The 22,381-nt window shown below is 36.9% G+C and overlaps 1 protein-coding gene across 1 annotated transcript in view; it reads right to left on the bottom strand.

Annotated features, from left to right (window-relative positions):
* Positions 1 to 20,730, bottom strand: part of NALCN (sodium leak channel, non-selective) — a 295,705-nt gene extending 274,975 nt beyond the window's left edge. The window contains exons 1-5 of the mRNA XM_015559118.1: positions 20,585 to 20,730; positions 16,037 to 16,219; positions 2,282 to 2,365; positions 1,096 to 1,235; positions 878 to 1,006 (exon numbers count right to left, since the gene is read on the bottom strand). Coding sequence (XP_015414604.1) covers positions 878 to 1,006; positions 1,096 to 1,235; positions 2,282 to 2,365; positions 16,037 to 16,219; positions 20,585 to 20,692 — 644 coding nt within the window. The 5' untranslated portion in view covers positions 20,693 to 20,730. The remainder of the gene's footprint in view (positions 1 to 877; positions 1,007 to 1,095; positions 1,236 to 2,281; positions 2,366 to 16,036; positions 16,220 to 20,584) is intronic.
* Positions 20,731 to 22,381: the final 1,651 nt, after the last annotated feature.

The raw sequence follows: 22,381 nt of genomic DNA, 5'->3' as shown, positions 1-22,381 counted from the left end.
CAGGTAGTTGGACATTCCTCAAGGGGTCTCAGATTGGAGAGGGTGAAGGCCAGACTGAGGGGCCCTTCCCTGCCCCCCGACCCCAGTGCACGAATTTCTTGCACTGGGCTACTAGTTTTATATAAATGAAACCACAGAATGTGCGATCTTTTTCATCTGGCTTCATTCACTCAGCATAATTATTTTGAGATTCATCCAAGGTATTGTTTATAACAATATCTCATACTACCTATTGCTAAATAGTGTTATGTGGATATAACTACAATTTGTTTAGAATGGAATGAATGGGATATATGGTAGGTGTACGTTCAATTTTTAAGAAACTAGCCAACTGTTTTTCAAAGTAGTTATACCATTTTTCATCCCCTTCTTACTTTACTCTGATGGAATTCTGCCACACTGGGGAAAATTTCTAAGTGTATTCCTTAAATTTGCTTAATCCAGCTGGGCCATATGGCTCATGGTTAAACGTTGACCTATGAACCAGGAAGTCATGATTCTATTCCCAGTCCAGGCACATGCCCAGGTTGCAGGGCTGATCCCCAGTACGGGGCGTGCAGGAGGCAGCTGATCAATGATTCTCTCATCATTGATGTTTTTCTTTCTCTCCCTCTCCCTTCTTCTCTGAAAACAATAAAAATATATTTTAAAAAATAAATTTGCTTAATCTACTTTCCCAAGGGGTTAGATTTTTCAGTTTGGCTTGTCTTGAATACATGTGTTAAGAATTGGACAAAACAATTTCAAGGAAGCAGAGGATATAGAAGAGAGAACACATAAAAACTTCTAAAAATTTTACCGAGGTTTTTATCATGAGAATTGCAAAAATATCCTTGTTAATCACCTAGATTAAAATGCAGTTGGGAGATAAACTTACCCTCGTCTTGTGTCATTTACCACACAGTGATAGGTAAATGTTCCAAACATTTGAACTCCTAAAATTCCATAAAGAAGCAGAAAGAAAAGTAAGAAAATTGAAACACTCCATATTTGTTCTCCCGATCGCCTAGGGGGAAAAAAACATAAAATAGGTAAAACTTATTTTTAAAAAGTCATAAACTTCCTCCCCTTAACTTATGTGAAAGTAGTGCTTACTTTAAAATATTTGTAATTCTGGTCCTTGGTAATTCAAATCGGAAATAAATTCGGAATGCTCGGATCATAATTAGTGGCCTTGGGATCCGCAACATGCCCCAAGGTGACATCTGATCAACTATATCAGCAATTTCAAATACCTGTAAATTTAAAGGTGAATAAACAAGTTTAGACTTTCTCTTAGCATGGTTTGTAGTGGTGACATATACAAACAGCATCAGGAGGTGCATCCTGTTCCCTAAACTTTGCCCTACATTTTTTTCTACTGAAATCAATTTTCTTTTGAGTACCTCTAGAAGCTACCGCTCTCTTAGGAGAAACAAATCATAAGCTAATGAAAGTGCCATCAATCTTCTTCATTTTCTTAATCTTGGATACTTCATCAAGGCACAGGTTTTATTACAAAAACAAGTGCCAACTGAGAATATAGTAGAAAAAGTGTGCTAAGTCTTCCTAACTAAGCATGTTCTTTGGTGAAACTTTTTGAATATTTAAAAAATGAAATAATGGAGACAGGATTAAAAGTATTATTAGAAAATGTGAAAAAATGTACCATTTACTAAGAGGTGAAATAATAATTGGAAAATGTTTGTCAATCATACAATAGTTATTAAATGGAAAAGAACACATTACTATGCAGGATAAATTAGGCTGTTAGAGAGGTGAGCTTTGTAAAAACAAAGACGGCTTATCAATAAGCACTAGGATAAGTTTGCAGAATGAACTGTGAATTTATTTTTTCTGAATATTTTCATGAAGATTATAGTTACTTTAGTTAAATGCAAAATTAAGACTGATTGAATGTATGGGAATGAGTTCTACCATTTTCCAACAAAATTCCTCCTTTAGAACTTTTAAATATATGTACCCCGTTTCTTTTTATTCCACAAATACTGAAATCTCACCCCATGTTCTTTCCTTTCTTTTCATGAATATATTTGTATACCTGTTCAATAAAAAGCAATTTCTTATACTATTGATTTTCATTTCTTATTGAGAATTAATTCACAAATGTGACTGACAATTACTACAATGTTAGGCTTTTTATTTATAAATTTTAAAAAATAACATAATGTTGTAGAAAAGTATACAGTGGCATTTTATATACATGCTTTTATATATCTAGTTAGATTTTCAATGCAAACTTTGGAAACTACTCACTTATAATTTAAAAGTTTTTAATTACCTGCAACACCAGTGAAACCCAAAGGAATAAGACCATAATTCCATCAAAAACACACCAGCGATCTTTTAAGTAGGCAGTATCCCCCTAAAAATAAATTTCACATGATGTTATCAGGCAAAAGGAATAATTTCAAAAAAGTATCTGTGGAGGGAATAGACAAGTGTTAATTCAGTAAAACCTACCCACAATTTTTATATTATAATTAAGCAGATTTTCAAAAAGAATACCTTTAGCACTTTAAATGACACTATGTATGAGGATAATAATTTAATTTATAAAACACAAGTAACTGCAGACATTTGTATTAAAAATTTAAATGTATGCAAAGGGAAAACATCACAACTTTTTCTCTTAGCCACACAAATTCTATCATTTAAGGAACCAAAGGCCATTCTACTCAATAGGCAGCTTGGTCCTAAACTGTCTTCCTAAAAAGCACACAATGGTCAGTGAAAAGGCTTTTAAACCTGGGGATCAACAACCATCTGTAGATTATTGACCAGAACTTCACCTCAAGCTAAATTAAAAGAGAAGAAGAAGAAATTTGTCTTCATTTTCAAAGAAAATATATACTGTCTTTAATTGGGATTACACATGTTAAAGAATGATACACAAGACATACTGCTTTCATTTTTGAATAGTGAATCTACTCTGACATTAGGATTCTTATTATTTAAAAAACTGAAATTTTAGAAAAATTTTCCTTTGGAATAATAAAACAACAAACCCCATGAAGACAGAATTGAAAGCCTTGAATAGAAAGGCCTTTGCTTTCTTGAGAACGTCCTACTAAGTCATTCCTTCTGCAGAATCCATGAAACTCTAGTCTGAATTCCGTCATATCTGTCATTACTGCCATGAGTGCATCCACACAGAAAATAAAAACAGGGACATACTTCTAAGATTTTTAATAAAATGGTAAGATATATTGCAGGATATTTTAAAAAATTAAATAATTTTCAGAACCTTCCACCGTTAGTAACAAATAGGTTATCAAAGTTACCCCGGGAAGTTTCCAGAAGTATTTTATGCTGTTTGCAAAACTAATGGTATGATAAATGACAAATGCAGTGGACACTGGGTGAACACCTATTTTACATAAGAGGATGCATAATGACTTTACTCAGGGAGCTATATAATCACTCACACACACACACACCCCAATTTTGTGTAGAAAAACAGTTATGTACACAACTAGCTAATACATAGGCAAATAACTTATAATAAAGCTAAAAATATGGTTGGAGAGATAAGATTAATTTTATGGAGAGTTCAGAGAAAACAATGCTAGTTCCCAAATGAATGCACAAGTAATTTTATCAGTGGCAAGAGAATCAACCAAACGTGGTGTGTATTAAGAAGACACAAAAAAAGATATGAAAGCAAACTCTGAGGCTTGGGGTCTGGGTAACTAGGAAGGCAATGACCCTATTAAATTACGTGCTTTGATCATTGTGTGATGATTTAAACCCGAGGAAGAGAACAACTGCATTTCAGGGTGCTGGTGGCTATATACACACAAACACACACATGAAATAATTTAAGAATATTATATCTGTCTTCAGAACCTCACAAGGCATCTATTACCATAGGCATCATAGTTGCCTTGTATATTACACAACTAACTAAAATATAAATTAATTATAATCTACATATAATTTTCTCTGAGCTTAATTTTTATTAACATCCAAAAAATAATGGAATACAAATTAAAGTTGTGCTTTGAAGATTCCCTTGAATTATTTAATACATAAACCAATTTTTTATTTGTTCATTCATTCATTCATTCATTCATTCGATTCCTTCACTCCATGTATAGAACACTTCTATGCACTAGGCCAGTGATGGCGAACCTATGAACTCATTTTTTTGGGTGATTTTTCTTTGTTAAATGGAATTTAAATACATAAAATAAATATCAAAATATAAATCTTTGTTTTACTATGTTTGCAAATATCAAAAAATTTCCATATGTGACACGGCACCAGAGTTAAGTTAGGGTTTTTCAAAATGCTGACACGCTGAGCTCAAAAGTTTCGCCATCACTGCACTAGGCAATGCTCAAGGCATTGATGATAAAGGAGTGAAAAAAAATAAACTCCTGTTCTTATGTAACTTACATTCACAGTTAATTTTTAAAAAATGAAAATTATACAGTAAATGTTATGCAGAAAAATAAAAGTGTATATTTCAAATTAACTTTTATTAAACAAATGGTTATTTACTTGTATGTTAGGCAAAAAGAGAGAGAAATATATCGCTTGATCTTCATTTTAAGAACGAGGCATAGTAGTGATTGTTTAAAAACTACAAAGACATCCAAAAATGAAAAGTGAAATTTTATGGGACTCAACAGAGAACTGTTTTAAAATAGGAACAATTGAAAGTAAATGTTATGAAGGAAACAGAGTAATTATAGATCCTTGTGTGCACAGGCACTCAAAATAATGAGTTTATGTGGTATTTTTTCTCAACTGTATTATTTTACTTATTTTTTGTCATTGAAAAATGTCATATGTAGTGTCACTACAATTAACCTCTTTTATTGCTCATAATCTGCTTTAATAATGAATTATATTCAATAAGATAGAAGCTGAGAGATTCCAATATATTGAGGATTATTTAAAATGTAAAAAGTGAGGATAAATAGTGATTTTTTTCTTGGGATGGGAATGGAAGGGTCCAAGAGAGATATAGTTTTCACAGTCTATCCATACATATCTCTTGATTAATGACCATGTATTCCATTTTTTAAACGGATTTTTCAAAATTAAATTTTTTAAAGGTGAACATTTTAGATTTAACAAACATCAGTTTGTTAGTTGCCACAAATAAAGTTCAATTTGAAAAATGTGGGCCTTGCAAATTAAGAAAGGAAAGCTATCAATAAGATAATTGGCTGAGTTTTTACTTCATAGTTACTATATAAATCTGTTTGCTAAGGAAATTGATGTTGTAAATCTGACCCAACTATATAAAAGGACAGATTATTTTTTTCCAGTTTTTATTTATTTTATTTATTTTTTTAAATTTCTTTATTGATTAAGGTATTACATATGTGTCCTTATCCCCCTATTACCCCCCAACACCCACTCATGCTCTCATCCCCCTGTTGTCTGTGTCCACTGGTTAGGCTTATATGCATGCATACAAGTCCTTTGGTTGATCTCTAGGACAGATCATTTTAAAACATTTCAGACACCATGGTAGGGATCCTGAGTAAAACAAAGCATGCAAGCACATTCTAATTTCAAATCACCTCTTGATATGAAAACTGGCTTAAAGAACCAAGATGTCAGCGAAGGCAAACGCCTGTACTCACTGACTCCCACAACCACATCAAAATTACAACTAAAATATAGAACAACCATCATCCAGAACCTTGAAAGCTGGCTGAATGGAAGTCTTACAACTAGAGAAGTAAAGGAGGAAGCACACAGAGACTGGTAGGAGGTGCAGAGGTGAGGAGCAGGCTGATCAGGCACCCATGTGTGCCGCTTTTTAATCGCCTTTTTTAATTGGGAGGGAGATTGCCTCTACGGAGGCTGCCCAGAGGAGCAAGGGGTCCCAGCCCCACACCAGATGCCCAGCCCAGGGTTCCAGAGCTGGGAAAAGAAGTCCCTATTAGCAGTAAGAACTATGGGCTGATAAAAACCAGTGGGCCTGGGACTCAGTGACACATAGGATGCTGGTGACCCAGCTGCTCCTCTTAGAAGGCCTGAACCACGAACTGAATTTACAAGCTCCCACCTCTTCTGAGCTCCAGTGCTGGCAAGGCTCTGGGTGACCCAGACACATACTAGGAGAAATTAGCCTGTCTGGCATCAGTGCAGGAACTCGGGGTGGCTTTCTTTTAGATGGAGGTGTTCACAGCAGTCATTGTTCCTGTTCTGGGACCTCGTTGTAGGGTTGACTGGCAGCCATTTCTGTTTGCTCAGCCCTGGAGATTCTGAGACCCCCACCCCACCCAATTTATAACCCCACTCAAGCTGTGTGCAGCTGCTTTTGCATATGAATGGCCTATCCTTTCTCAGGCTAAAACCTGTCAAACAAGTTGCAGCTGGGTCAGGGAGTCCCAAACCTATCAATAAAAGGCTCAAGACCCACACCAGCATAAGCCTGCCTTGCTTCACAGCTGAGCCTCATCTGGACACTTCCCAACCCTATACAAAGAGAAGGAATCTGCAGATCTCTCTGTAGCTCCTGCTGGGTGGCCCCGGGCAGTGGCTGACTTTGCACATCCCTGGAGACCCACACCAAGACACATCATAATTAAAATGCCAAGGACAAAAGACAAAGAGAGAATCTTAAAAGCAGCAAAAGAAAAGCAGTTAGTTACTTACAATGTGCAGGAGGCAGCTGATCAATGTTTCTCTCTCATTGATGTTTCTAACTCTCTATCACTCTTCCTTACTCTCTGTAAAAAATCAATAAAATATATTTAAAAAAATATGAACAACAAATTGGCAACAAATACATATCTATCAACAACTGAATCTAAAAATAAATGAATAAAAAATCTGATGAACAGACTAAACTGATGAATGGAATAGAATCAGGGGGATGGAAATGGAACAGACTGATGATTCTCAGAGGCAAGGAGCCATTGGGGGATGGGAAGAGTTTAGACAAAGCTCTTATATGCATGTATGCATTACCCATAGACAAAGACAATAGGGTAGCAAATGCCTGGGGTGGGGTGGGTACTGGGTGGAGGGGAGCTATGGGGAGCAGGGGAAAAAGAGGGACATCTATAGTAATCTCAACAATAAAGATTTTAAAAAACACAAGAAAACTGACTTAGCAAAACTTCTGCTATACAACATAGAAAACTATTTTTAAGTTAGGAAGTGATTTCAGTTGCTTTGTTTAGAGTGTTTTCTGCTTTAGACTTTCCAGATATTCATAGTGGCATGTACCTGTAGCCAACAAGACCACCACACACTGGGTCAAATAGGACTGGCTTCTTATTTTTTTGGTAAAATATGTGAAATAATCCACTGAGCATATAATTTCCATATTATTTTGGGGTTCATGTTCCCAAGAGTCATTCAATATTTATAAAAAAACTTTAATAAGCAGTGTTAGAGTCCGGGAATACAAAGACCAAGAACACTCAGATTTCCCCCATCTTTTTTTATATATAACCTTTTGCCCTTTAGTGTTCATTATTTGTCTTCCTAAAAAGTCTCCCAAGTCGGCACCAATTTTTACCTCTAGACTCTTATCTGACCACAGCATATAAGATCAATGCTTTAATTTACACATCATGTAACAACTGGCAACTCATGTATATAAATAATGTAATTATTGTGTAATTTACAGAACAGTCCTTTGAAATCCCCATTTGATGATTTAATTATTTATCTCTTAATCATTTCAACTTATCATATACAACTATGAAGTTTGGGTTTCCTACCTAAATCTTCTCTAAACGTATTTTTTGCATTGCATTTTTTAAAAAGTCTACCCTCCATGGTAAATGTTTCAGTCTGTTCTGAAAATTAGTAGCACCTTGAAACTTTGAACAATTTCAGAAGCTATTCCCAGCACCTAGCACAGCATGTGACATACGACACATGTTAAATGAATTATTAGGTAAGCACATGAAACATGTCTTAAAGAGGTTCTGTAGATTACAATGCATACAGTAAAGAGTCAATTCGTGTGCTTCATGAAGGCACCCATTCATCCATTCATTAATTGAAACTCTTGGCAGAAAGAAAAAGATTTTTATACTTCCTTTCAAGGTAGCATCTTAAAATTAAGCCCCTTTTCCTACGTGATCATGAAAGATCACATATAGAATTATGAGATAACTTTTAAAAATTTCCTGGGTTATAGTGTGAATAAGCAGAGGGTCATGCCATGCAAATAGGGATTAGGTCATGTTTATATAATTTGTGCATTATATGGTAATTGTAAATGTGACTGATTTAAAATTGAGATTGTATTAAACATTATACATAATTACTAAGGCTCCGTAAGTCTAAAATATCTTTTTAATAAATAGAATACAGACTTTTAAAGCCGGTTCTGTGAAATATAAGCTCATATTACATTTTGTGTCTGACATATTCATCAAATTTACTCTTCTTTCAATTTGCATGTTTAAGGACTCAACCATAACTGGTTAAAGGTTGCTATGATTCCATTTAAAATTAGGTCCAGATCCTTTTAAAATCCTACTGTATTAGTGCCTGAAGTTATAATATTTGCAAATAATAAATTGTTCTTTCTACCTGCTTCCAAAATATGCAATCAGAATAACATACATGAATGCCCAGTGGTACTCTAGAATTTTTAACACCTCAAATAGGAAAGAAAGGTTTTAATTTATTGGTTGTATTAACAGAAAATGGAGGGCAGAGAGTGTTTGAGCAATGGGCAAAAATCAGCATGCTGGTGCTGGGAGATGAGTTATTCAAGAGCTGACTGTCAATTTTTATAAAGGCAAACACTCAAAGGCTGCCAATTATACAGTATAAGAGAGGAACTTAAACTGCCGTGCAAGTATTTAACAAGCAGAGAAACAAGCACATTCACCTGAGGACATGTATAGAGAGTAGTTTGCAGTTTACAAAACGATATGCACTGGTACAGTTTCATGAGCGAATGATTTATGGTTCTGAGTTCCCAGGGCCCATCTGTCACTGCGTCTTAGCATTATTATTTATTACTTCAACAGTGCTCAGTGGGTGCATGTGACTTTTACCTAGGTCTCTTGCCAGATGAAAAACAGACAAACAGAATTGTTTGAAAAATTCACAGTCTGCAACACATCCGATGCTGTGCAGCATCCCAAACATATATCTTCCAAATGGTTTATTTTTGCCTCTCTAAGGGATTTAGGGAGCTAGAATGCTTCTCAGAGCAGGAATCAGTTGGGGAGGTACTTAGAAAAAAATTATTGGAGAGTGGGAATTACTTGGAGGGTACCTTAAAGCTTGAGAAACATTATAATATGTGAAATCCTTAAAAAAAATACATCCCTTTTAACAAAAATTGTTAAAGATATTTCTTGACAGAAGCTTCAATTTTTCTCTTCTGTTTTGCATCAAGCATGTTACCTCCATAGCGAACTTCTCAAATACAAATCCAATCTTGTCACTCTCAGGTTTGAATCCCCCATGCATCTTCACTGACCACGGGATGAAGTCTGAGCTCTTTGCAGGGCATGCCAGCTCTGCACGGTGCAGCCAGGCCTGCCTTCATAGAATCCTCTCCAGCTGCTCCCTGTGCACCCCCATCTGCTACCCCTGACTACTCAGATGTCTCCAAAGCACCAGGCTGTTCCATGCTGTTGTGTCTCGGAGGATTCCTTTTCTCTCTCTGTGAAATTCGTTACTTCCATGCCCCATCGCCTGTGTCATGGACCGCAGTGATTCATCCTTCACATTTCTCTTTCTTCAAGACTTGTATGATATTCTCCAAACAGAATTTTTCATTATTTTTTGTGCTCTCTCCTCACATCCCCCCTTTTACCCACAATTATAGCATTTTCACAAAACACTAAAGGTTTCTCTCTCACTGTCTGAATTCTCATTATACAAATAACAACTATTTATAGTTGCAAAAACAGTTGTCCCTAAATCACTACGTATCTAGATTCACTCTAAGGAAACTGCACAGGTGCCAGTGGAAACATTTACATTGTCCATGAACCCTGCAAGAGATATGGTGTGCCAAATACAGGTAAAGATCTGTCGTGCTTTTGGTCTACATCTTGTCTGGCTTGTTTATCTACTTATCAGTGGATAAGTGTGAAGTGCATCACTACTTTCCTCTTCCTCATTTTTCCCTTGATATACAGCCGTTCACGGGACTCAAGATTTGAATCTACCAATCCCAGTCAGTTTGCTCACATTTCACCGATTTAAAGACATACTCCATCCTCCTCCAAACACAATTTAACATTTCTGAATTTAGAATGCATCTTATAATTGATGCATCAATTACAATCTTACAGTCTACCATCAAGGTGTAATTAGCAGCATTTTTTCTTTCTTAAGGACAAGTGAAGTGATGCTTTATCTTACAATTGATGACTGATGACCTCATAGATTCAATGAAATACCATAGATAGTACTTTAACACTATTTCTCTGCCTATTTATTTAAGAGCACACGTTGCTGTTTTGGTAGGGTGCGTACAAAACATCCACTACTGACTTGAATAAGTACTGATAATTGAGCGATGGGTGTTTAAATGCTGGTTATTACAAAGACATAAGCAGGTGGATAGTTATCTACATTAGAAAGCAATTTAGTGATATTTGGAGACATTGGTTGGGGTTGCTGTAATGCATTCGATTGCCCATTTAAAAGAATGGAATACAGGTTCTTCCTGTATTCTTTTTATGTTTTCTGAAAACATATGATCCAACATAATTTCAGGAACAGATTGCATGCAGAAAATGAGAAGTACCTGCATGTGCTTCACAAGCCAGTTCCCACAGTGGTCCAGGCTTTCTCTGAAGACGGGCTCGGCTCTCTTTTGTCCCTCCTCCTGGGGCACTTACAAGATTATCTAAGTGCTCAATCAATGTTTACCGAATGATTGGAAATTATAGTTGGGTTTAAGATGATAACTCTCTCTTATATTTATATTATAGTTATAACCTAAATAAATTAAAATCTTAATGTCTAATATTTAAATTTATAGTTTAATATATGTGGCGAACCACTAGGTCAAAACATTAGTGGGCAATACTTGAAAGCCACAACTTCAGAACTTTTGTTTTGAAAAATAAAGCTTCTAGGTTTGGTTTGCTGCAGATAATTTTATAAACTAGGCATTATTAGGTCACATTACTTTAAGCATTAGGTATGAATTTTATATGTACCATAACATTGCCAAAACAAGCTGGTTATAATTTTAAAGACTTTCTAAAATGCTGGTTGGGCAATACACTGACTTGCTTCTATAAATATTTTATTATGGACTAATATAGTTCATGCATGAAAAAATTCTTCCAAAAATAGAAAAGCAGCATTTCCCAAATCTCCAACATATGTGTACATTGACTCACTTATATGCTTCCGCACCGAAGACATATGGCATACTGGAGTTGCTTGCTTAATAACTAAATCTTACTGTTTAAGATATTTTAGTTGAAAATCAGTGTATAAGGGTGCACAAAAGTAGGTTTACAGTTGTGAGTATGCAAAACAGTTTAATCTTGTATTTTTATATATTGATTATTGTATTATTTCCCCTACAAATAACTATAGACCTGCTTTTGCCCACCCCTGTGTAATAAATGTTTACCATTTGAACATTTAAAATACACAGCTCTGTCCCAAACAATGTGAAACATGTTAAGAGTAACCTGATGCATAAATAGAATAATGTACACCTATATATTCATAATGTTGCTATCTATAATATAAAAACCCAGTGGCCCTAATGCCATAACGACCAAAGACTGGCGCAGGTGGGCAGGGCTGCGCAATTTCGCGCACTGGACTTCTAGTATATATATAAAAGTATAAGTCATATAAGTGAACAAACAAAGTACATATCTGCAAATCATTCTGGGTAAAGAGGCAAAAAATTGAGTGAGAAGTAAAAAATAGTGCTGCTGACAACTGAATTAAGGTAGAAAAGCATAGAAATATCTCAAAAAATGTTTTTTAGTAGACAGGTGTTAAATAAAGGTTTAAAACTTAGACCAAGATTAACTGATAAAAGCACAGTAACGCAATCTTGGGTAAAATGAGGTCCACTAAAAAAAAGAGCCCCTCTGTGAGATAATGTATTTTATTGTGTTGTAACTTAAATATCGACACGTGTACATTATTTCTCATGCAATTATGAAACCAAAACAAATTCACAGATACAAAGATACAAAGCCAATAGCATTTAAATTGGCTTTGACAAATGAATTTTTTGCTAAAAATAAATCTGACTAAAAGTGTAAGTTTTTTCTCAGTTTTACTGTAAGTTGACAACTGTATATATTTAAAATGCACAACTTGACAATTTGATATACATATATAACTCAATATGAAACTATCAATCAATAAATACCCCAATTTTTAAAAAGGCCAAAAGACCTAAATAGATTATTCAAAAGAAGACATACAAATGACCAACAAGTAAATGAAAAGTATATGCTCAACTTCACTAATCATCAGGCAAATTAAAAAAAAAAAATGAAATACCACCTCACACCTGTTAAACAAAAGATGTTAAGTCGTGGTAAGAATGTAGAGAAAGAGGTACCCTTGAATGCTGTTGGTGAGAATGTAAATTGGTACAGCCACTACAGGAAAGAATATGGAGCTTCCTAAAAATTAAAAATAGAACTACTTTATGATCCAGCAATCCCACTTTTGAGAAAGTAAGCTAACTTTTAAATACAAGCATGTAATCTCAAGTCAATGTACTCTTTCATCTGTGTTAACATTCATGTTACTAGAAGTATGTGGTACAAAAAAGATATCAATAAAGTTATAACATTTGGGGGAAGGCCATAATGGTGAAAATTCAATGAGATGATACATTTCAAGCTGGTTCAAGACCTCATATTTAACCATATTTGACCAAAATCTCAGCCAGCATTTAAACATTGAATACCAGTTTTAATGAGATATGAAGCTGTGCTGGTTATTTCAAGATAATGTTAGCAATACCATCTTGTTAAAATCTGCATTAGTTTTGTATTTAATCCAATCAGACCAGAATGGAAAATAGAAAAATTATATCTAACGTTAATTTTTAATTTTTAAGTCTTACAGATTGAAAATAAATCAAAATTCAGTTTTAGTAAATAACTTATCCAAATGTTGAAGAACACCAGAAAATACTGAAAATGGCTCATTTATAGCACTTCGAAAACAACCTGGTCATAAATCAAGTTTTTTCTTTTGAACAAATGCTTCGGCTTCTAATATTTAAACTATTAAAACCTCTGCTCATTCAGTGTTCTGCTCACTTGGAATGAACATATAATTTATGTGTCAAGTCTGTCTCTGCTCTTTTATCATTGACTATGACAACTAAAGCAATGCCTACTGTCATTTTCATGATGTGAAATCCAAGTCTTAATTTATTAAATAACTTAAGAAACAGACTTTTATTCTAGGAAAATGTCATGCCTTTGTTCATTCAAGTTAGAATCTCATGTGAGTCCACACATGGTATTTCAATCCCAAAATGCCCCACCCAGAACATTCAGAGACTGCCACTGCCTGAGTGACCAACACACACAAGACTAAGGTCATTCAAGGTCCTCTGGGGAGTCCAAGAATTCAAAATAAGACTAGGCTATGCTGGAGAGTAAACTTATAGTCACTTAAAAGATATCATTAGCACTTTCACCAGAACAAATTTCCCCCAAGCTAAAGTCCTGGTTTAGCTACCAATTTTTGAAACTTGGCCATACCTAAACCTAATGCTTAGAATAACCAGCCTACTACTTGTGGAAGACCCAGACAATGTTGGAATCGTGCTGAAATCCATTGATTGAGGCATTGTGGAAGCCCACTGCTCCCATAAATCAACATGATTGCAGTGGATTATGTATCACAACTCATAGCCACACAGCATTTCCTGGGGCCTATTCTTACAGCGCTCATGACTGCCTTTTGGGGAGTCTCTGAGTTTACTGGTTTCTTGGTAATTGCATGAGGTTTGTTGTGGCTTTCGTGGTTCCTTTGAAGTTAAGTCCTATACTGAATTGAATTTTTTTCTTTTGTATTACTACCCCAATTTTCTAGAGTCACCCAACAAACTTCAAAAGAACTTTTTCAAAGCTACTTACAACCAACTGGCCATTCAAATGGCTAGCTGAAACTAATTGTGTAGTGAGGTGAAGAGTGTCCCCCTAAACTCCATGTCCATTGAAACCATTAGTATACAACCTTATTTAAAAACTAGAGGCCTAATGCACAAAATTCGTGCAAGGGGCTCAGCCCTTGCAGCCCCAGCTTCATCTGGAAGGTCGTCTGGATGGCTGTTCTGCTGTTCAGTCTAATTAGCATAGTAGTTCTTTATTATATAGGACTAGAGGCCTGGTGCACTAAATTCGTGCATTCTGGGAGGGGAGAGGGAGTAGGTCTCTCAGCCCAGCCTGTGCCCTCTCACAGTCTGGGAGCCCTTGAGGGATGTCCCACTGATAGTGGGGGAGCAGGCCTAAGCCAGCAGTCGGACATCCTTAACACTGCTATGGAAGCAGGAGAGGCTCCCGCCACTGCCACTGAGCTCGCCAGCTGTGAGCCTGGCTCAGGGCTTCTGGCTGAGCGGCGCTCCCCCTGTGGGAGCGCCTGCCCCCTGGTGGTCAATGTGCATCATAGCAACTGGTTGTTCCACCATTCAGTCGATTTGTATATTAGTCTTTTATTATATAGGATAAGGTATTTTGAAGATGTAACTAGTTAAGAGGAGGTCATACTAGATTAGTGGGGGCCCTAAATCCAATTACTGGTGTCCTTAAAATAAGAGAAGGCCCACAGAGGCACACAAAAAGAAGGCCATGTGAAGACAGGAGTTGAGATTGGAATGATGCATTGATAAGCTAAGGAATTCCAAGAATTACCAGGAATCACCAAAAGCTAGGAAGAGGCAAAGAAAGGCTTTTTCCCAGAACCTTCAGAGAGATCAAGGCCTACTGACACCTTGTTTTGAACTGTGGCCTCCAGGACTGTGAGACAATACATTTCTATTGTTTCAAGCCACTGAGGTTGTAGTCATTAATTACTACAAACTAGGAAACTGATACAAACTCCAAAATACTTAGGGCTCTTTTTCATTTATTTCTGTAAAGCCCACTATGACAATAAAATCAAAGGAGGAAAGTCAGGCAGTAACAAACTCTTTGACAGAGGCACTGGGGTGGTTAATAAATGCATCTGTAAATGAGCTTCCCACCTCACTCCTGTCCTTCATCTCTTCTATTAGGTGCATCTGATTGTACAGTGTGAAATACGTATGAAACTGTGCCATCCACTTATTTAACCTCTATGAAGGTTAACATTACCGAAGGAAGAGATATCCCATGAAACAAATTTCTTTTCTATTTTTTAAAAATATATTTTTTATTGATTTCAGAGAGAAAGGCAGGGGAAGAGAGAGATAGAAACATCAATGATGAGAAAGAATCATTGATTGGCTGCCTTCTGCATACCCCCTACCGGAGATCAAACCTGCAACCCAGACAAGTACCCTGACCAGGAATTGAGCCATAATCTCCTGTTTCATAGGTCAATACTCAACCGGCTAGGCCCTTCCTTTGCTTTTTCTTTTATTTACTTATTTTTTGTTTCCCATTTGTTTCCCACTTCATGCTACATATTTTTCTATAGTCCTGGAATTCCTTTCCACTTCAAGTCCTTTCTTTATACCCCTTTATATCTTCAAAATGCTTCAAGTTAATGACATCATGCTGAATGTTATCAGCCTATAATATTTATCACATAACATTATTCAGCATTCATAAATTAATAGGTGCCTTGTTTGGGGCTCAGTCACTCATAGGTGGCATTATAGACTCAACTCGGCCTTCATGGAGCTGGTGGAAAGGCCACCTAGCTCCTTCCCAGATATTCCAAGACTTAGCGCCTTACACAATTTATTTCAGTTTTTAAATATTCTTATACATCATAGTTTTATCAATCAATAGAGTGAAACCCTATTTTAAAAGACTTCAATATAGATGAAATAAAGAGATGTTTCACTTTACTGAAATTAATACAGTGATTTAGATTTTCAATGCATTTTTGTTTTTAGCTTAAGTAACAGGGGAAGGCTCACCTTGACAATCCCCCGGATGTGCATTTTGGCAATCATCTCTGCTGTGTATAGAAACATCAATAAAGTATCCAGAGTAAAGGTCACATACTGAAGAGGAGGATAGTGTTCGAACGTCATGGGTGTGTTCATACAGACAGAGATGACGCTGATGATGGCACAGATGCGCAGCAAAGAGTGAACCCACTGCAAAATAGTCCAAAGTTATTATTTGACATCATGAAATGGTATCTTAAACTTGCATTATGAACCACAGCATTTGGAAAACATAATATTGAGATTGAAATATTTCACCAGTATGAAAAAGAAAACCAATGTCTGTTAAGTGCATATAAAATATTTCACATATTTTACATAAGTTAATTCTCAAGTCAGCCTAATTTTCACATCAATACACTAAGACTCAGGAAGATTAAGAAATCTTTCTGTGGTCATGCATTAATAAGAGCCAAAATCTAGCTGTGACATTGCTCAGGCCTCAATACAGGGTGATTGTGATCCAATTAAAATGTTAGTAACTTATTCATATGGAAACTTACGATACTGGAAACTTATTCATATGGATGTACTGTTACTTTTAAACTTTTTAATGTTTAAAACATAGAATAGAGATCATATTATGTTTATTGGTATCTAGCACAAATCACAAATGCTTTTTAAAATGAGATGATGCATAACTCTGCCCATGTATAGGGTTTTCTTTCCATATGTATCTTAGATGTACCATTCTTAAAAATATATTTTAAAATCTGATATCAGCCTACATTTTCAAAAGATAATAAATGGACCTTCCTCTTTATTTAGGAAAATTATACAAATTTAGCCAAGTTATCTTTTCCAAAATTCCAAAAAATAGGTTTCTGTGTAATTCATTCTAGCAGTGTATATGCTGTGTGAAGATTTTCCTTAAGCCCAACATAGAGAAGTAGGAATTAAAAAGATAAATGTGTGGAAACCATAAAAGTATGAGAAGAAAACATAGGCAGTAACATCTCAGACATTTCGCATAGCAGTATTTGTTCTGATATGTCTCCTTGGGCAAGGGAAACAAAGGAAAAAACAAACAAATTGGACTACATCAAACTAAAAGGGTTCTGCACAGCAAAAGAAACTATCAATAAAATGAGAAGGGAACCCACTGTAAGGAAAACATATTTGCCAATAATACATCTCATAAGGGGTTAATATCCAAAATATTTAAAGTACTTATACAACTCAACACCAGGAAGACAAATAATCCAATTAAAAATGGGCAAAAGACCTGAATAGGCACTTCTCCAAGGGGAACATAGAGATGGCCAATAGACATGAACAAATGGGCAAAAGACCTGAATAGGCACTTCTCCAAAGGGAACATAGAGATGGCCAATAGGCATGAACAAATGCTCCATGTCACTAATTATCAGAGAGATGCAAATTAAAACCATAATGATATATCACCTCACACCTGTCAGACAGAAACACAGACCAGAGTTAAATTAGGGCTTTTCACAATGCTGACATGCCGAGCTGAAAAGGTTCGCCATCACTGGACCTAGAGGGTGTTCTGCTGAGTGAAATAAGTCAGTCAGAGAAAGACAAACACCACATTATCTTGCTTTTATATAGTATCTAATGAACAAAATAAACTAACAAAATAGAAACATAGGCATGCATACAGGGAACAGACTGACAGCTGTCAGAGGAGAGGGGGCTGGGAGACTGGATCAAAGAAGGTAAAAGGATTAAGCAAAAAGCGGTAGGTATATAACACAAAAAAACACAGAGAACAGTGTGGTGATAGGGAGAGGGAAAACGGGGTGGGGCTAGGTGGAGGTAGGCAGAGAGGGGGTTGGGGACAGAGAGTATGCTTGAGGTGATACAGTGTGCAGATGATGTTTTACTGAGTTGTACACTTGAAACCTGTACCCCGATAAATTTAATAAATAAGTTAATTAGTTAAGATAAATGTGTGTATGCATGTGTGTGTTTATGTGTGTATACCTGTGCATATGTGTAGGATATACAATTACTCACATACACTATTTTATTATAAAAACAATACCTGAGATAAAACATATTGGTTGTACCTTTATGCCAAACCCAGTTAGTATTACTATTTAATTAATTAGTAGACAATTCTTCAATATAATTTAAATGTTATTTGTTAACCTTTTAATATTATATTCCCCTTGAACAAAAGCTGCTTTGTGTAGTAGGTAGGCCCTGCATCTATGCAAGCTGGCAAGCACCCAAGATGAAAAAATAGAAAAGACTGTCAGAAGTTTGAAAAGATTCAGACACTTGTAGGCTGGTGGGTGGGTTTTAATATTAATCTGGCAGTTATAATATTTGCATGAAGATGTAATGCCACTAATGTCATACCATATAAGTCACTGCTGATTGATGTACTTTTCATGCAATTAGGAACTGCTTCAGTAAACATCAGTGTGTGAATTTAGCTCCAACACAAACGAACTAATTACACAAAAGAGCTCGAAAAGAAGGGTTCCTCCACAACAAATCTGTTTCAAATGTAAAGTATGAATTCTAGTTAAGTATTAATTATTTTAGTTAGTGTTTACAAGGCTACATCTCTAATACTACCTTTGTTAGAAGTTCTCAGAAAGCTCTGTATGTGGTGGACTCTATTCTCTATTCTGTTCAATTATTTCAACACAAATGGAAGACTTACTGTGTGTCAGAAATTATGCAGAGGACAATAAATGGAAATAAGAAGGTTCTGACTCATCACTACTTTGCAGTCTGATGTGCATAACCTATATATTTTATTTATACACAATATAAATGTATACTTATATCTACACTAATAAATGAGAAACATGCAAATTAACCATCACTCTGCCACTCCACTACACCCACCAGCCAATCAGAGCGACTATGCAAATTAACCCAACAAAGATGGCAGTTGATTTGCATAAGCAGGCGCGGAGCAAAGACTGAAGACTGAAGATGGCGGCAGCCACGGAACTGGAATGAACAGGAAGCTTGGGAGACGGAGGAAGCCAAGCTTCCCGCCGGCCCTGGACTCCGCTCAAGGAGTGGCTGGTGACCTGGGTCACCGGGGGCAACCCAGGCTTCCAGTCTGCCCTGGGCTCCACTCAAGGAGCTGGGGAGAAAAAAAAGAGGAGCTAGGAGCAGCCAGAGTGGAAACCAAAGGCCTGGGTCCTGGGTGCCGGAGGAAAACCGGTGCCGGCAGCCAGAGGAAGGAAGGCCTATAGCGCGAATCTTCGTGCAACGGGCCACCAGTACAAATATAAAATTAGTGGAACAGAAAGAGGTTCATTCTGTCTGTGGTGCAGGTCAAACGAGGAACTTTTCAGAGTGGATGGGGCACAGGTGACATCTGAAACGGACTTCGTTAATGAGGGGGACTTGACTCATCAGAGTTGCAAGGAAAGGGCCTCTGGGCAGGAAACTGTGAGATTACCGGAAGTCACTGATGTGGCTCAAGTGGACAGGGTATCGATCTAGGAAAGGGCAGTTGCTGGACAAGTTAGAGGCAGAATATACAGAGCCTTGAATATAAATTAAAGCATTTTATTTGCAATGTGGATAAATGATGTTTCAATGATCATAAAGCAGATGGGTTATGTGAACATAAATGAAAACATGAGAGGAAATGTGAGGAGACTGGGGAAGAGGTCTGGAGGGTGAGTGAGATGGAGAAAGACTAGAAACGTCAGGGAGACCATAGCTGATGATCTTGATCATGTTCAAGGGACAGGCAAGCACTGAGAGAGTAACAGTTTACTTCCTTACTTCAACTTCCACTTATCCTATTTTATATTTGCATGTAAGTATAAATGTGTATTGTATATAGGTAACATATATGTTATGCATATCAGACTGCAACGTAGTGAATCAGAACTGTGTTGTTTCCACTTTTGCATCCTCTGAGCCCAGCAAAATTTCTGACAAATAATGAAGCTGATCCTATCCTGGCTTGTAGAGCTCAGTTTCCAAGACCCATGGACATGCCATTCCACCTTAACTCTGGCTGTTCGCCTGGCTAATACACAGTGATACAGATCTCCCCCTCAAGTTCCCACCAGCTTAATTAGACAGAGAAGGTGACAAAGTTATTCAGAGATACTATGCACTATCTAATTAACCTTTACTTTTACTCAAAACTTGCAACTCAGAAGGAGACCTTTAATTCCAAACATTTGATTATCTCCTCACAGATTCATGCACGTTGAGAACTCTAAGTAATGAAAGCTTGGTAGAAGAGGTCACTCATGTGGGACGTCAGCTTTGGATCAGCCTGTGAAGTGGTATTATCTCCACACCTGGTGACAGTGAGGACAGGACAGCACACACAGAGCAAGAGAGCAGAGGTACTCACATACCTTCCTATGTGAGTAACTCAGAGAGGAACCTCGTTATTCATCTCATTTGTTCTTAACTTCCAGGCTCCTAGACTCATCCATAGTCAACTGCAGCTCAAACACACATTTCAAAGCCAAAGGGTACACGATCTTTGAATATATGAATCAAATTTCCTTTAAGTCAGCATGTGCTACTCCATACTTCAAAGAAGACACTTACTGGCTTGTTAATCCAGAGTATGTCAGCGTTGTCTGACAAAGATTCATCAGGACCAAAGTCAGTCACAGGCTGGGCCTCCACCCTGGAGCTCTGTTTCCTTTTGAGCATGCTGGAGTTAGCTCTGGTGAGGGAGCGCAAAACGGCAGTCTGGGGAAAGAGAGTTCTGTTAGTGACCTAAACCATCTTTACCCTGATCACTAAAAAGACAAGTGCCTCATGGATGCCCAGTCATATATTGATCACACACTCATTCCATTATACTGTACATAATAAACATATGCAAACAGAAATTTTAAAAGAATGCGATAAAAATCAGTATGAATAAAAGCTTGATACTTTTTTTTCTCGAGACCCAATAGATCATCTTGTGTACTTCTTAAACAGTTTGCATGCCAGTTTAGAGACCACTGGTCTAGATGAACTGGAGTGAAATGGCTTTCCCCCTAAGAGTACACACATTAGTAGGAAATTTTTTGAGGTCTATGTTCATACACCTAAATCTGCCTCCACTTAAAGGAAGTCTTGCCAGAGCACAGCTGACCAATGCAGATGAAATACTCAGATGTTCCCAGGATTTTCCCTCGGGTTAATTTAATGGGACACTCACAGACATCTGTTTCCAATGACAGCCCCAAGTTGATCTTCTGGTTGTGTCCTTGCCATAATGGATGTGAGCCAGAGAGCATGGGGCAGAAATTACTGTAAATGGAGTTGTTTTTTCTTTTATGAATTGTATTATATCAATTCTTTCAGCTACTCTGAAGTAAACCCAGATTACATTGAAGAGGGAGATGAGATGCTTGCTTGCACATAAATTCCCACTATTCTGAGTCATCTACATCTTGCTATATGTCACCTCCCTTTAGCCGTTGCTACCACCCCCCATCCAGCAGCCACTGAACAGAAACCTAACGTACGTCCTGCTTTCAGGACACAAAAGCGAGTAAGTGCAAGAGATGTTGTAAAGGCAGGTGGTGCCTGATGACCCTGTCTATCCACAGAGAGATTTCTTATTTGATTAACACCTGGATTGAGTCTTAGAGGAAGAAGAGGAGTAAATGTATTTTGGACATATACTATGTTTGGGGCACTTTGCAATGATATTTTACTTATTCTTTACAACTAATGGAGGAAAGAAAAGATCTAGTCTTTTTATGAAAGCACTGGAAACTCGAGTCTTGGGGCAGCTAATAACTTGACCAAGGCCGCCTAGGCAAACTTGAAATTTAAAAGAAGCTCTATTTGGTTACAAAACCTAAGGTGTTTATCCTTGACCACACTGATGTTGAGCACGGATTAGGAGAATTTCCAAAAGATAAGGGAGGGATTAGGTCCTCCAGGCAGCTCACAGTGGTGAAGATGCCATGTCACGAAAATGCAGTAGTGTTAACACCAGGCAGGTGCACTGGCTCTTTTATCTGCTGCCGCATGAAGCTAGAGAAAGAGCCAAAACCAAGGACAATGAGTGCCATTCAATCCCGGAGGGAACAGAAGATGGAAACAATGTGTTTATAGTGTGTGCAACTGCAATTTTTACTGGGAAGGAGAACACAAAAGCTCAGGACAAATGGATGTTGAATCTGAGTCCCTATGTTTGAGCACCTACCTCTATATCTATTTCTTGAATGACAGTCTCTTATGTACCCAAAACTGAATACAGAATCTTTTAGAAATCCTTCAAGATTATACAATGCAGAGGATGAGATAAAGAGTGCCTTCACAGTGTTGTTCAAAAGCAATAGAAGAAAATTTTATAGACCTAGCTACTAGCTTTAATATCACTTTCAATGAGTCAGT

The sequence above is a fragment of the Myotis davidii genome, unplaced genomic scaffold, assembly GCF_000327345.1.
Source record: "Myotis davidii unplaced genomic scaffold, ASM32734v1 scaffold450, whole genome shotgun sequence".
NCBI classification, from domain to species: domain Eukaryota; kingdom Metazoa; phylum Chordata; class Mammalia; order Chiroptera; family Vespertilionidae; genus Myotis; species Myotis davidii.
The sequence above is the reverse complement of the archived record's forward strand: the minus strand, read 5'-3'. Positions and strand labels throughout refer to the sequence as shown.